The sequence below is a fragment of the Scatophagus argus genome, chromosome 15, assembly GCF_020382885.2.
Source record: "Scatophagus argus isolate fScaArg1 chromosome 15, fScaArg1.pri, whole genome shotgun sequence".
NCBI lineage: Eukaryota > Metazoa > Chordata > Actinopteri > Scatophagidae > Scatophagus > Scatophagus argus.
Genome location: NC_058507.1, coordinates 19,821,606 through 19,834,708, shown reverse-complemented (window position 1 = coordinate 19,834,708; position 13,103 = coordinate 19,821,606). Strand labels below are relative to the sequence as shown.

The 13,103-nt window shown below is 39.9% G+C and overlaps 1 protein-coding gene across 2 annotated transcripts in view; it reads right to left on the bottom strand.

The window, feature by feature from the left end:
* crybg1a (crystallin beta-gamma domain containing 1a) overlaps positions 1 to 13,103 on the bottom strand; it is a 41,055-nt gene that overhangs the window by 23,634 nt on the left and 4,318 nt on the right. For both annotated transcript variants that reach the window (XM_046414030.1, XM_046414031.1), the window contains exon 2: positions 36 to 177. In XM_046414030.1, the coding sequence (XP_046269986.1) occupies positions 36 to 177 (142 nt within the window). The remainder of the gene's footprint in view (positions 1 to 35; positions 178 to 13,103) is intronic.

The window sequence follows — 13,103 nt, the reverse complement described above, 5'->3', positions numbered from 1 at the left end:
GACGATAAATGTGAAAGTAAGTTAATAAGACCAACCTTGTACAATTTGGAGGGTGAAGTAGGGCTGTATGGCTGGGTCATGTCAAAGCTGATCATGGAGGTGGACTCAGAATGAGGGTCCCAATCCGATTCTGTCCGGAAACTGCATTCTGTGGAAACACTTATCTGGTCGTAGCTCCTGGTGGAGAGAGGGGCAGGAAACGAGGGAGGGGGGGGGAGGATGTTATGTCACTGGACTTTTGTTTCTCCTCACAATGTGTGCTCATGTTTTTACGGTGTTATGTATTAATTGACCTCATTGTCTCACTACAGTTTACAATTGTTTGAATGTGAATGAATTTTTTTTCAAAAACAAATTTCAAATGCAATGATAAAAATATTTCACATCCGTAAGTACACGAGCGCACTGTTTTGAACACAAGGTGCTGTGTTGGTCCAGTTCAAAAAGTTAAAAATAGGATCATGGGCTGGCCCCAGGCAGCGTGCACAAGCAAGTTCCTCATGAACAATGCAAATAAAACTTCAAACACAAACCCGCTCCAGTCTGGTGTGGGACATTTAGGTGTTCTAAGCTGCACTTTCACCTCTAATTGTTTTTAAGTGAAGTGATGTTTTCCATTCTGCCTTTTGCTGATTTGGAAAAACACACAAGACAACCTGACTTGAAAGACGACATTTGCTCCCCAGCAGCAAACCACAGACGCTGAGCAATTAGAGTGCCATTGACGTTTCTGGAACATAAGTGAGGCATGAGTGGGTGCATCTATTTCAAGAGGAGCGGCTTTTCTGAAGCTGGAGTCCGTCAGTAACAAACAATGTGGAGCTACGGAGCCATCTGAACACCCACAGTGACAGACAGAGGTACGCCTCATCTAAACAATACATGTGCTAAATAAGCACTTTACACAACCACGCATTCAGCCACACAAATTGGCCAAAAGAGGGAGCATCAAGGTGGATTGTGATTAATTCTCCCAAAGTGCAACATGTACGTCTAGATGTCAGTATTCACTCACTGAGACACATAAATGCAAGACATCAACGGCAGGATTTTGCCAAGTCATAGCAGCAATATCACAGCATACTGTTGACACCTGTGGCAGTAACTGTGCAGTAATCCCTTTAAGCAGTGCCCTGTCCCCAGCCACAATCACCAAGACATGAGACAACGTGGTGTTTCCCCACTAGGGGGCAGAACTAGCTTGTTTTATTGCACTTGCTTGAGTTAAAATGTGCCAAGTTGATGACTGCCTGTAGCACTGACTGATTAAAATACACATTTTTGTCTTACAGGAGTTGTTTGGTGTAAAAAGAAATACAGTAATTTACTTGTACAGTATATGGATATTGGATTATTCTATGCTTTCAAACTGTGGGAAGGTGAGATTTAGAACAGCGCATCTTGTAGGGCAAGTCTTCTATCATATTTTCATTCTTTGTGCAGGCTGGGCTGTCGGATGAATCGCCTATGCCTCACCTGATATGATTATCAGTAGCTTCAAGTTTCCACTTGATAAACAGGATGATCATCTGATTGTGCACAACTTTCAAATGTCATGATGATATTTACAGGGCCTATTGAAGAAAAGTACAGTCTAACATAGTCTTTTTCATAGTTACACTTGTATCTATTTATGTTGATTTTAATGACAGTTTGGAGGTTTTGTTTCCTTTTGCTATACCGTATGTCCTTATCATATTAATTATTTTTTTTCCTTGGTGAAGCAAGACAAAACACAACAGGTGAAAGACATGCATTGAGGGAGACAAGCATTATATTAAAAATATGTCACATTTCTGCATTAGATTGTCTAAAAGTGAACAGACCATTGTTGAGTTCTGCACCCATGTTATCCCAAACATTTTCAACAACGTTCAAACCCAGAGAAATCTATAATTTCATTTAAAGTAATGGTGCGATTCATTTGGTCGCTCTAACTTCCAGGGTGAAGTCGGAGAGTGAGACAGGAAGTCTCTAGATGTGATGAAAAATGATGTGAACCAAGTAACATTTTGTCTATTATCACCTGAGTCATGTCAGATCGATTTTATTCAACAATGCAGGCTGCTGAATGATGAAGATACCCCTGATCTCACTCTGCTGAGGTCTTTTGTTTTGATTGAGAGGTGACTAGAGGCAGCAGTTACATACTGTGGGGTTAAACAGAGTTTAGGGCGTGCAAGATGGTGATTTTGATAGGAGAAGATATGGGTATTTTCTGCATGCTTGTGTATTTTTATGAGGCTGGTGGAGACTTACGTAATTCATCAATCAATGCCAGGACCATGCCTTTGTCCTTTGAGTTTTGTCTTTTTAAAAATAAACTTATCTTCATGCAGCATTGGTAATAAGGTAATTATGTTCAAACAGCCTATATCAATTATTATTTATTTTACTATTTTTAGCACAAGAGCAAGTATTTGATCACACATTGTTTGATCACCCTTTGATTTGGTTCAGTCGGAAATGTCAGTGATCACCTGCCACAGCATGCTTTGGCTGTCTATCAAAAATCACTCTGAGTCTGACAAGAGTCAGACGCTTTACTGTAATCTGTGATCAAGTTGGTACCGGTTGGTCCACTGACTCCAGCCAAACCTTAAATAAAAGTAGGACAGTCAGTGTTGGCTAACTTTACCTGCCTTGCCCATCTAATATTATCTCCCCCATCAGACAGGACTACAACACAGAAAGGTGGACAGAAATCATACATTTCTTTTGAAATTATGCAAGTTAAAAATTATCTGCTTCTGCAGTTGGGAGTGTTCAAACATGTGTAACATTGCAACTACACCCACCAGCACTACTACTGAAAACAGCCAAACAGGTATAAACAGGTGGGATTGAAATTAGATAGTGGCTGTAAGGCAAATCCAAATCCAGACTGTTTGTACTCTGTCACAGGGGTTAGAGTTCGAAGATGGCCATCTGACTATTGAGATTCAGCAGGTTCAGCTATCACATTATAGTGTGTCGTGAGGCTCTTTCATTTACAAATTGTTTGTCCTTTTCCACAAGCTACTACCAGTGTAGACTGCAGGACCTTTTATAAATATAATATTGAATATGAAATAACCGTTCCTCTAAAATTTATTTCCTGTCCTGGTCCACCCAGTTACTGTTCTTGATGCATCCTTTGCTTTCATAAAACCCTCAGTGTAACTAATCTGGGCTAGTGCGGTTTCCTGATTTAATCCAAGTGGTTTATTGTAGTAGAAATTCAGGTAGTTTGTGTGGGAAGACTCCCAGACCGCCCTGTTGATAAACTTAATTTCCAAGTTGGCTCCCTTATTTTAAAGCAGTGGTTCCCAAACTTTTTCTGCATGGCCCTCCGTTTGTAGATAAGAGTATAAGACATATACAGAGCAACTCTGTACGCAATTTTATGAGGAGAGTACAAATGCAGCTTTGGCAAAGCGACTCTGTTGTGCAAGACAGTTTATGAGGTTTTTTTTTTTTTTTTTAAGAAATCAACTGGTCTGTCTTCATGCTCTGGATGTGTTGTCTCCAAGTGGCGCCTCAACTCGTCTGGTTTCAAACTGTCAGAAGCTAGCTTGTGTTTTCAGATGCACAGCACGCTGTGGTCTCTCCTTGTTACCCAATGTTGTACTGGGGCAGTCGAGGACGATATATGGCTTGTCATATTTTCTTCTCTTTGTGGTTGTGAAGTTGTGCTTTGAGTTGGTGAAGACTCATCCTCTTTTGTACGTTTAGCTGGGAGGCCTCTCATATCCATGCTACGCACGCAGTACTCAAGCATGCCTCATTCATCTGTCTTGCCACACAGTCCCTGTCCCCCACTTTAGGAGCCACTGTTTTAAAACATAATCACACACCCATGGTCAGGACTAAAGTCTCCCTCTATCTACCAGCTTGAATGCCAGCAGACTTAAATTATTCGTGTACTGTGATTTACTTTTTAAGGCACATGCTTCATCCTGTCTATCTAGATTTCCTGCGTTTCCTGGGACCAAACATTGCCTCATGGGAATTAATTTAACATCAGTGTTGGATCATGCTGAGACAGGTAGATGAGGAGAGTAGCAGGCAACATCATCCACAACTCTTACCCTTGTGCATCAAGTGTTACAGTCCTGCACTGGGTACCTCCAGCATCTGAACTGGTGCATTCACAACGTATCCAATCAGCCAGAACATTAGAACCTCCCACCTATCATTGACTTGGCCCTTTTGCCACCAAAACAGCCCTGACCCATCAAGGCATGGACTCCACTAGAACTCTGAAAGTATGCTGTGCTATCTGGCACCAAGCCTTCAGTAGCAGATTCTTCAAGTCCTGTAAATTGTGAGGTGTGGCCTCCTTTGATCGGACCTGTTTTTCCAGCACATCCCACAATTGCTCGACTGGACTGAGATCTGGAGAATTTGGAGGCCAAGTTGCATTTTTTTGTGCCTCCAACGCATCAACTTCAAGGACAAAATGTTCACTGGCTACCTAATATATCCCAACTGCTCGGTGTTGTTGAAGCAAGATAATCAATGTTATTCACTTAACCTCATTCACGTCAGTTTTCAGAATGTTAAGGCTGATCAGTGCATGTTATATGAACAAAATCAGTTTATTACAAAATATTTAAAATAGTTAAGGATTATTCTGCTGCTTTATGTAGCTTCCTTCTTTCCTTCTGCATTTTTCAATGTGGAAACATCCTTCAAAATAAACATTTTCAACTCAGTTAGATGTTATTGCATTTCTCAGTCCTGCTTTCCAAAACATTCATCATTAAAATGAGTGGACAGAATGTTTAAAATATAAAGAATGTTTAACATAGCTTTTTCCAACTTTCACCTTCTCATTAATTCTTTCAGATAGAAACTTCTTTCAAACGTTCAAATGGTCATAATCCTTCCTACACCTGTTTTAATCATTCAGTTCTTATGTACTAAATTATACTTTCAGCAAAAACACCATTCAAACCTTAAGATGTTCCACTTCTTTCATATATTAAATATTTTAGTCAACTTTTAAAGCCAATTCATAATAATTAGACCATTTCCAACTCGCCATGCTCCTTCAGCTGCTTTTCCACGCAGCAATTTAGTTTAGCATCACCTTTTCTAAGAACCTTAACATATTCTACAAATTATGTATATTCCACTTTTAAAGCCAGCAATACAGTTTAGTATCCACTTTTCAATCCAGCATTCTCACCACTATTTCTTCAGAGATGACTTCTCTAGTTGATTCATAGCGTACTTTGGCCAGATTACAAACTTTCTATTGAAAAGGCTAAACGTTTCATGAACTTGCTCAGAGCAATGAATGAATGAACTCTAGAGACACAGGAAACATGAGCAGTCCTTGCTGACCAATCACATCACTTGCAGTCTTTACATGATGATCACCACAGCTGTTATAAGCCTGACAAATGGTCATAGTTTTAAGGCAGTGTCAGTTCTAGCTATACAATAACTCCCCAACAAGTACAAATCCTGCTTTAAAAATAAAAATATATCTTGTATTTGCACTGTATTGCCATCTAGTAGGGATATTGTTGGCAAAAACCTTGTACAACAAACAAAACCACATCAAACGGTGAGGACTGAGTTTTAGAGCAGTTCAGATTGGAGGCCAGTGACCATTAAATTCAGTAACAGTTTAGTGTGAAAGGAAAAAGTGACCAGTTCACTCTGCAACCTTTTACCCTAATACAACCTTTATGTTGTATTTCAAAAGAGTTAGAATGTGCAAGTGCATATGTCAGGAGTCATCTTCAAAACAGTGACAGCTCACCAAGAGAGGTTAATCACTACCTATGAATCCTTACCTAAAAAAGCTTTTGACAATAATCCCTGACCTCATTCAAGAGAACATACAGAATCAGTGGTGTGAAACATGTCTCCTCTGCCCACTGTCAATGTGCAGGCACAAACCAGCTCCAACTTGTCTGAACCTTTTCTTTATTGCACCACAGACAATGGCTTCACTGTTCTCCTCTTGTTCTACTGTGCACAATTCAGGAGATTTTAACAAGAATTCTTTGTTGTTGTTGTTTCTTTGACAGCATGTGAACTGATGTCAGTCCTGAAATATTTCTGGTAGTAAAAATGTGCTTCTTAAAGAAGATATGATCTAATTTTGGGGAGATGTGATAAAAATAAGTTAGATTTAGAAAAGCTGAGTTGACTTGCTTTTGACAGCAAGTAAAAACAGTCAGTGTGAGACCAAGAATGCTGGATAAAGGTTTATGTCAATGCTGAAATGCTACCATTAATGTATGCGTGACTTCAATTAAGTCACCATCTGCAAAATATTTTCTGCACAGTCATGCAAACTCTTAGCAGAGACTCACAAATACTGTACATGCACAAGCATGGATGTACACAGTGTTAGTGAAGGCTGGAAGTTTTGGATGTTTTCGTGATCATGGCATAAGACTTGGTGACCTCAGGAAAGCAGAAAGCACAGTTACATCACACAAAGTCATGTCATGTCATGTCATGTCATGTCATGTCATGTCATGTCATGTCATGTCATGTCATGTCATGTCGCCAACAAGTAAGTTACAAAAGGAGTGTGCAACACGGACAAAATTAAAATATATATAATAGTATACTGACACATCTATATATATATATATATTGCAATGTGTGACTTGTTATCCTGCAATTATTTTGTTTTTTGTAAGCATAAAATGGAGGAAATTAGAAAGTTGTTCTGAATGTGAGGAAGAATTGTAGACTCTAGTTCATTCATGGAAAATGGTGTCTTCACTGGAATTCAGTCTATTTAGCCAGAAAAACTTGTTCCTTGATTCTCTCTGAAAACAATAAAATCCTAATCTATGTGATACACCCTGCACATATGTAAGAAGACATTACTCAGGTGTATCCTTGCACCAACTTTCATCAAATCTTCATGAAATTAAACCACTGTAGGTTCTCAGCCAGCCGAGAGATTAACGCCACATTGGTACAACGTGCTGGTGCCAAGAAGAGGTTAGCTACACAAACTCATCATTCATTTCTCAGAAACAACAAGGCAAGTAAAACAAACAGATTTCTGTGAGCATGGCAAACATGCACACCAGTGCAGAGCTACTTGATAAACTCAAACAAGGGATGGAAAGGATTCAAGTACTGACTCAACCTCTGTTGGCATATGAGGGGTATAATGAGTCACTAGAGGCTGCTGATGGAAGGTTTCTTTTTCTAATATGAGAAAATTCAAAACCAAGACCACATTGAAGACGTGCACTGAATTCAACTGCTGTACACAGTAGGAACAAATTGTAATACACAGATTGTTCTGCTTGTTCCCTAGGTCAAGTTGCCCAACAGGAAACTTGGAGCCCACTAAGCTGAAGTGCAGTGCAGCAAAAAGAAGGCAAAAAGAGGCTTTTCCTTTGAAGCTGAAACACAACTACATACATTTTTAAAGCAAATTCATCCAACAACCAAAGGCTCTAATGACGAATGATGAAGATATATATAGGATGTAACGTGGCTATATTCTATGACTGCAAAAGATTTTGTAAGAGCGACTGTGATTCAGGGAGTGCCTGGAACAGCTGCTGCAGGGCCGAGTGTTTTCCAGATGCTGGGTGGGTCTGAAACAACCAGTAGGCTGCAGCCACTACACTTCCTCTTGGACGAATAACTGGAATGATGGCATGCAGCGGAAACTAAGCCAACATGTTTGTGAATAGTTTCAAGCGTTTCCTCAACTGCAGACACGGTGCATCTTTTTAAACAAACTACAGTCAAATTATATTGTACTTGCAGTACGGCACCAACTGCACATGCATTGCATCCTGCAGAAAGCAAAGTTCAGTGGAAGTAATAAAATGTTTACAGAATATCATTATTACAATCAACAAGACAGACAGTTGTGAAAATACTACAAATTCAAGTGAAAGCAATGTCACAGTGACAGCTCGTAATGTTGATATGTTGACTTTGGAATGGGAGAAGGAAACTTCATTTCCTGTTTTTATTTCATTTCACTTTTACCCACATTGGTATGGAAACCAACTTCCGTCAGGATGAGAAAAACTTTGTGCTGCTCAATGGCATGTCAGAATAATTTATAGAAAATATCTAATACTTCTGACTTTTGACTTGCTAGTTCATGGCTATTTTTACTTTTCTCTACACAAAAATCTTCTTTTCGTGGGAAACCATCAAACTCTAAATGCGGGGTTAATCCTTTCTTACAAGTCAATGAAAATACCAGGTCCAATCTTTTATTTTTTATGATAATAAAACCATAATAAAACAGCACACAGCACACACATAAGTACCTATAGGGCAGATAAGTGACTGCATGTCTTCCACAAGCTGTGTCCTGCTGCAATAATGATGACGAATGAACTCAGATTCCTAACAATAAGAACTTTCTTTAACATGGAAAAACTTGAGTGAGTCCACGGTGCTTGCCTAATTCCCCTGGACCTTGTTAAAACCACTCCTTTCACAGTCCTGGAGGTGTGTTGTTTTGAGAATGTAACTCTGTTAGCATTAGCATTCATGTCTGAACCTAAGAATAACCAATAATCGGACGATACTCAACATCAGAACCAATAGTCTGCCATACTGATAACCATTCCTTCCCTACTTAAAACCTACTCATACATAAATGCACACTAAGTCAGTTCATGTTGACTTTAGTTTTACCTGCCTGTTTGCTCCCTCTCCTTGTTTTGATTGGCTGTGTTTGAGGAGCTCCTGCAGCACTAGAGGGCAACAATGGGTAAGTGTAAGGTGTTTATGTTAGAATTAACACCGAGCCATCCTGATGGCCATTCAGGATGCAGCACACAACCACCAACTGTCAAAACTTATTCAGGCTGCAAATACTGACTGACAGAAAATGAATTTGAGATCAGTTCACAAAAACAGATATGCACACACGCATGCAAAATAGTATTATTCAACTTCAGCACTCCTTTTTTTTTTCTTTTTTTTTTTTTCAAAATGCATGATCAGATTGTGATGTAACTAAATGAGACCTGCCTCTACTTTGTCAGTTGACTTCAACAGCCTCTGGACTAATTTAGGTAACAGACTCTGAACTAAATTTCTGGGATAATCCTTGTGAAATGTGGTCACAATCTGCAGCTCTTTTCCTGAGTTATGGTGTTGAACAATGGACAGAAAACATCATGACGTCACTGCGAAGTTGACCTTTGACTTTTGGATATAAAATGTATTTAGTGTATGAGTGATTGAGTTATGGCAAAAAAAAGTGTTTTGTGAGGCCACAATGACCTTTTACCTTTAACCCTAAAATCTGATTAGAGTCATCTTTGAGTCCACAAGGCGTTTCGCCTCAAGGCGTTCCTCAAATATCACGTTCAGGAGATGGACAGTCGGACATCCCAGAAACATAATTCCCCTGACCATCTCTATCACAGCACAGAGGCTTAAAAATAACTGCTTTGTCCACATACTAGTCCACATCTAACAAACTTGTGACAAGCCAGTTCAGTGTTAGCAGTAGAAGTAGAATTAACTGCTCTTTATGGGTGTACAAGTGGACAGTTATTGTAGCTGTTGCTTTATGTAGCTTTGTCATTTGGTTTTATATAAAGGCTGACCCAACTTATTAGGTGACATACATTTCCTTTGGACCCGGGTCACTGAATTGCAGAATGTGCACATGGCATTTGCACAAATTGCACAAAGCAAATAACTTTTTATTAATGTTCAGGTAGGAAATCAGATTCTATACTTTCTATACTAAATATCCAAACCCCAGCTCGCTGCCTTCTAGGCAGAGTACAGCTTGTTATGACAGGGGTTTGACACTGCGACCCCTCCCCCAGACAAAAATGAGAAAACTGCACTGCTGAACAATCCCTGTCATCCCTGTGTGCCGTTAGAAGAATTTGGGTGCTCTAGGGCAGTGGTTTTCAAAGAGGGAACCCTAGGGGTCTTTGATGAGGGTTTCAGGGGGAATTCATTGGAATTCCAACCCTAAGTGACCAAATCACATTGACATCTAAAAGCAAAGTCTGTATAAGATGGGGATCTATGGTCTAATTTGTTTCAGAGAACCACTGAAGTATAATGTTGCCATTTAAGTTAGACTACTCTGGGCCACAACTGCAACTTGTAGCAGTTACTGTCGACAGCTATCACTGGATTACTTTGACACTAATATATTTCACTGTGAAACAAAGTGGTAGACTGGACAACCAACTGACAGTCATTCCTAGCCTCCATCATGGCTAAAAATACTTTGCCAATGCATGAAGAATGAGTACAAAGGCAAGGTCTTCCAGTGTTAGCAATTTGGTCAGAAACAAGTATGGTTTAAATACCTTTAAGCTTCTTTCCCATTAACTGTCAACAGATCTGCCAAAGGAGGACATTTTAGGCCAGAGGATCTTATATAATGCACCTGTCAATCACTATAGAGGGTTGGACAAGGACAAGAAAGAGACATTCCTCACAAACATTTGGTTCATTATGCCAGAACAAAAGTGACAACCTCTACACCTCTGATGAGTCAGCAAGTAACTGTGTAAGTGACCAGTATTCACAACAGCTGCCTCTCAACCTACAAACCTGTTTCAAACTCGAGGACAAAATCCCTCTCAAGAGTTAAAACATAAAACTCCAGCTCCCTGGAGCGACATCGTTCACATGCGAGTGCATTTGTTTTCTCTCCCATCCCTCCCTACAGCATACGCCTTCTTCATTCTCACCAGCCTTCTCCCGCCAGTGCTTCTGCAAAATCTGTCTAGGTCAACAATATTCGATACTAGATATGTAACAAAAGTAAATATCGGTAGCTAACATGTTGTAACGTGGTAAATATTACCCAGTTTAAAAAAAAGTCATGTGTCCTTAAGAAAACAATATCTTTTTAAGGCCCCTAAAGGTTTGCCAGTATTGCTCAACTAGCTGCCACCAACTGCAGCAGTACTGCAGTACTGACTCGATCAGCAGTGACTCATTACTTATCATCCGATCTAAAAACCCTTGACAGAAGAAGAACAGAGAGCAGGTTGAGGAATGAACTGGATCACAACCAAAAGAAGATCTGTAGACATGAAAAACATGCACATTCTATTCATGTACGATCCTGCGTGTGTGTGTGTGCGTGAACGTCTTGCCAACCCACTGACGCCTAATGTTTTTGTTTTCATTAGATTATTTCCTTACACAAAATAAAACAACACCACAAGTTCTGATCATCTTTTTCCATTCTTACAAACCACAAGTTTCAGTAAAAACCTCCTGTATTTACTTGGGTCCTAAAGCTCACACAAATCCACAAATCAATTTCGACAGATATATCAGGGTGGAAAGCACAACAACAGCTGTTCCTGTGTGTCCCGGTGCTCCTCTGTTTCTCTCCCTGTGGGTGTGGTCTCCTCCCTTCAACAGCCTTCGCTCCAGCACCTGTTCTTACTGCACATCTGCCTCCATCAGCCTCGTCAGTTCTGCTCTGTGTCAGTGTTTTCCTCAGCCTATCAGCTCTCCACCCATCTCTCCACCTGCACCTCATTCCCTGGTCAGTTTAGTTTGTATTTTTTATTATTTTTATTATTTTTTTAAATCACAAACTATTATTACTGAGTTCAGGTCTGAGGTGATCAGATCTATTCACACGCTCATCATCACACAGCTGATTAATAGTTAAGATCGTGTTCTCATTACAGAAATTCTTGAGAAAATAGTTTTTGATCTAAAGTAGAATTTTGGTGAACTTCCTTGTGTGGGACTTGTGTGGGAACTTCCTTCATCAGAGATTTTTTTTCACCTCACATCACGTGTGCCTATGGGACACTTTGTGTGGCCCATGTTTATTAACCAAACAGCTTACGCACCAGCTGTACAGATGTTAGCTGGAAGCTTACACCTTACCGCCTGCATGTTCTGAGTCTTGAGCTCAGAGCTCACCAGGATTTCTAGTTTTGTTGTTTTATTTTTCTCTCTGCCATTTCTCTTCGGCCTGTTTTCTTTTTCCTTTCATCTGTGTATGCTTATGAAACAGGTTTATAAAGCCCTGGGATAAATCCGAATTTTCGCTCGAGTTGAAACATTTTTATGTCACACGAAAGCAGTTCACACCGCACTAAGGCTGTATGGCAATGCTAATATACTGATGTTAAGTGGGTATGATGTTCGGCATCTTTCACTTGCACAGTTGCATAAACGTGAATATTGGTACTAAAGGAAAACTCCGGGGATCACCAAAATCAGTAAGATTCATCTTTTGGGGGACCATGATGTCTGCACATATTTTCATGGCAATATATCTGATAGTCGACCAGTCCAGGATGTACCCCGCCTCTCGCCCGTAGTCAGCTGGGATAGGCTCCAGCTCTCCCGTGACCCTGACGGATAAGCGGTATAGAAAATGGATGGACGGATGGATATCTGATAGTGGTTGAAATATGTTTACTTTTGCATTTTGGTCATCTGTCCGGTTTAACCTGTGACTTCTTTGCCTTTTCGTTGCCATTCATACCTATACAAACTATAAACTTATGATTAAACTGTTTACAAGAGCAGAGTTCTTTATAGGTCTAGCCTCTTAAATTTGCTCTCAAAGTGCACCAGATTGGGGTATTTAACTTTAAAACTTAAAACATGTTCTTAAATTTTCACCTGCCACATAGCCTCACACAACCCTGTTGGAAACACTGAGAAAAATGTGAAAAATCTTGTTCTTTTTGGCTTTCAAAGTCCACACACTTAGGGATTATCTATAAATTGACAGGCCAGGACTCCACAGGCTGTGCTGAAGGGTGTGACAGGTTTATATAGTCAGCTAGAGTAGATTTTTTTGTATTTGGAGCACTGCTTGAGCTTCATATGGTTGTATCAAAGACTTTTACAAAAGCTACGCAGCTTTTTACAGACCATACAGACTTCTTTTATATTGTTGCAGTAATACATCAAAGACAGGCCCAAGCATGTACACTTACTCCTGAGCACTCAAACAAGCAGCCCCCTAACATAAGCTCTGAACTGTTTCCAATCCCGCAGTATTATCAGTTAGATTGGACAGGCTGCTTTCTTTGTTCTGCCACTACAAAAAAAGAAAGATTTCAAGCACCATACTGGTCAAATTCCAACAAGTCACACACCTGGAAATCCAAAAGTGCTGTGATATATATCTCACC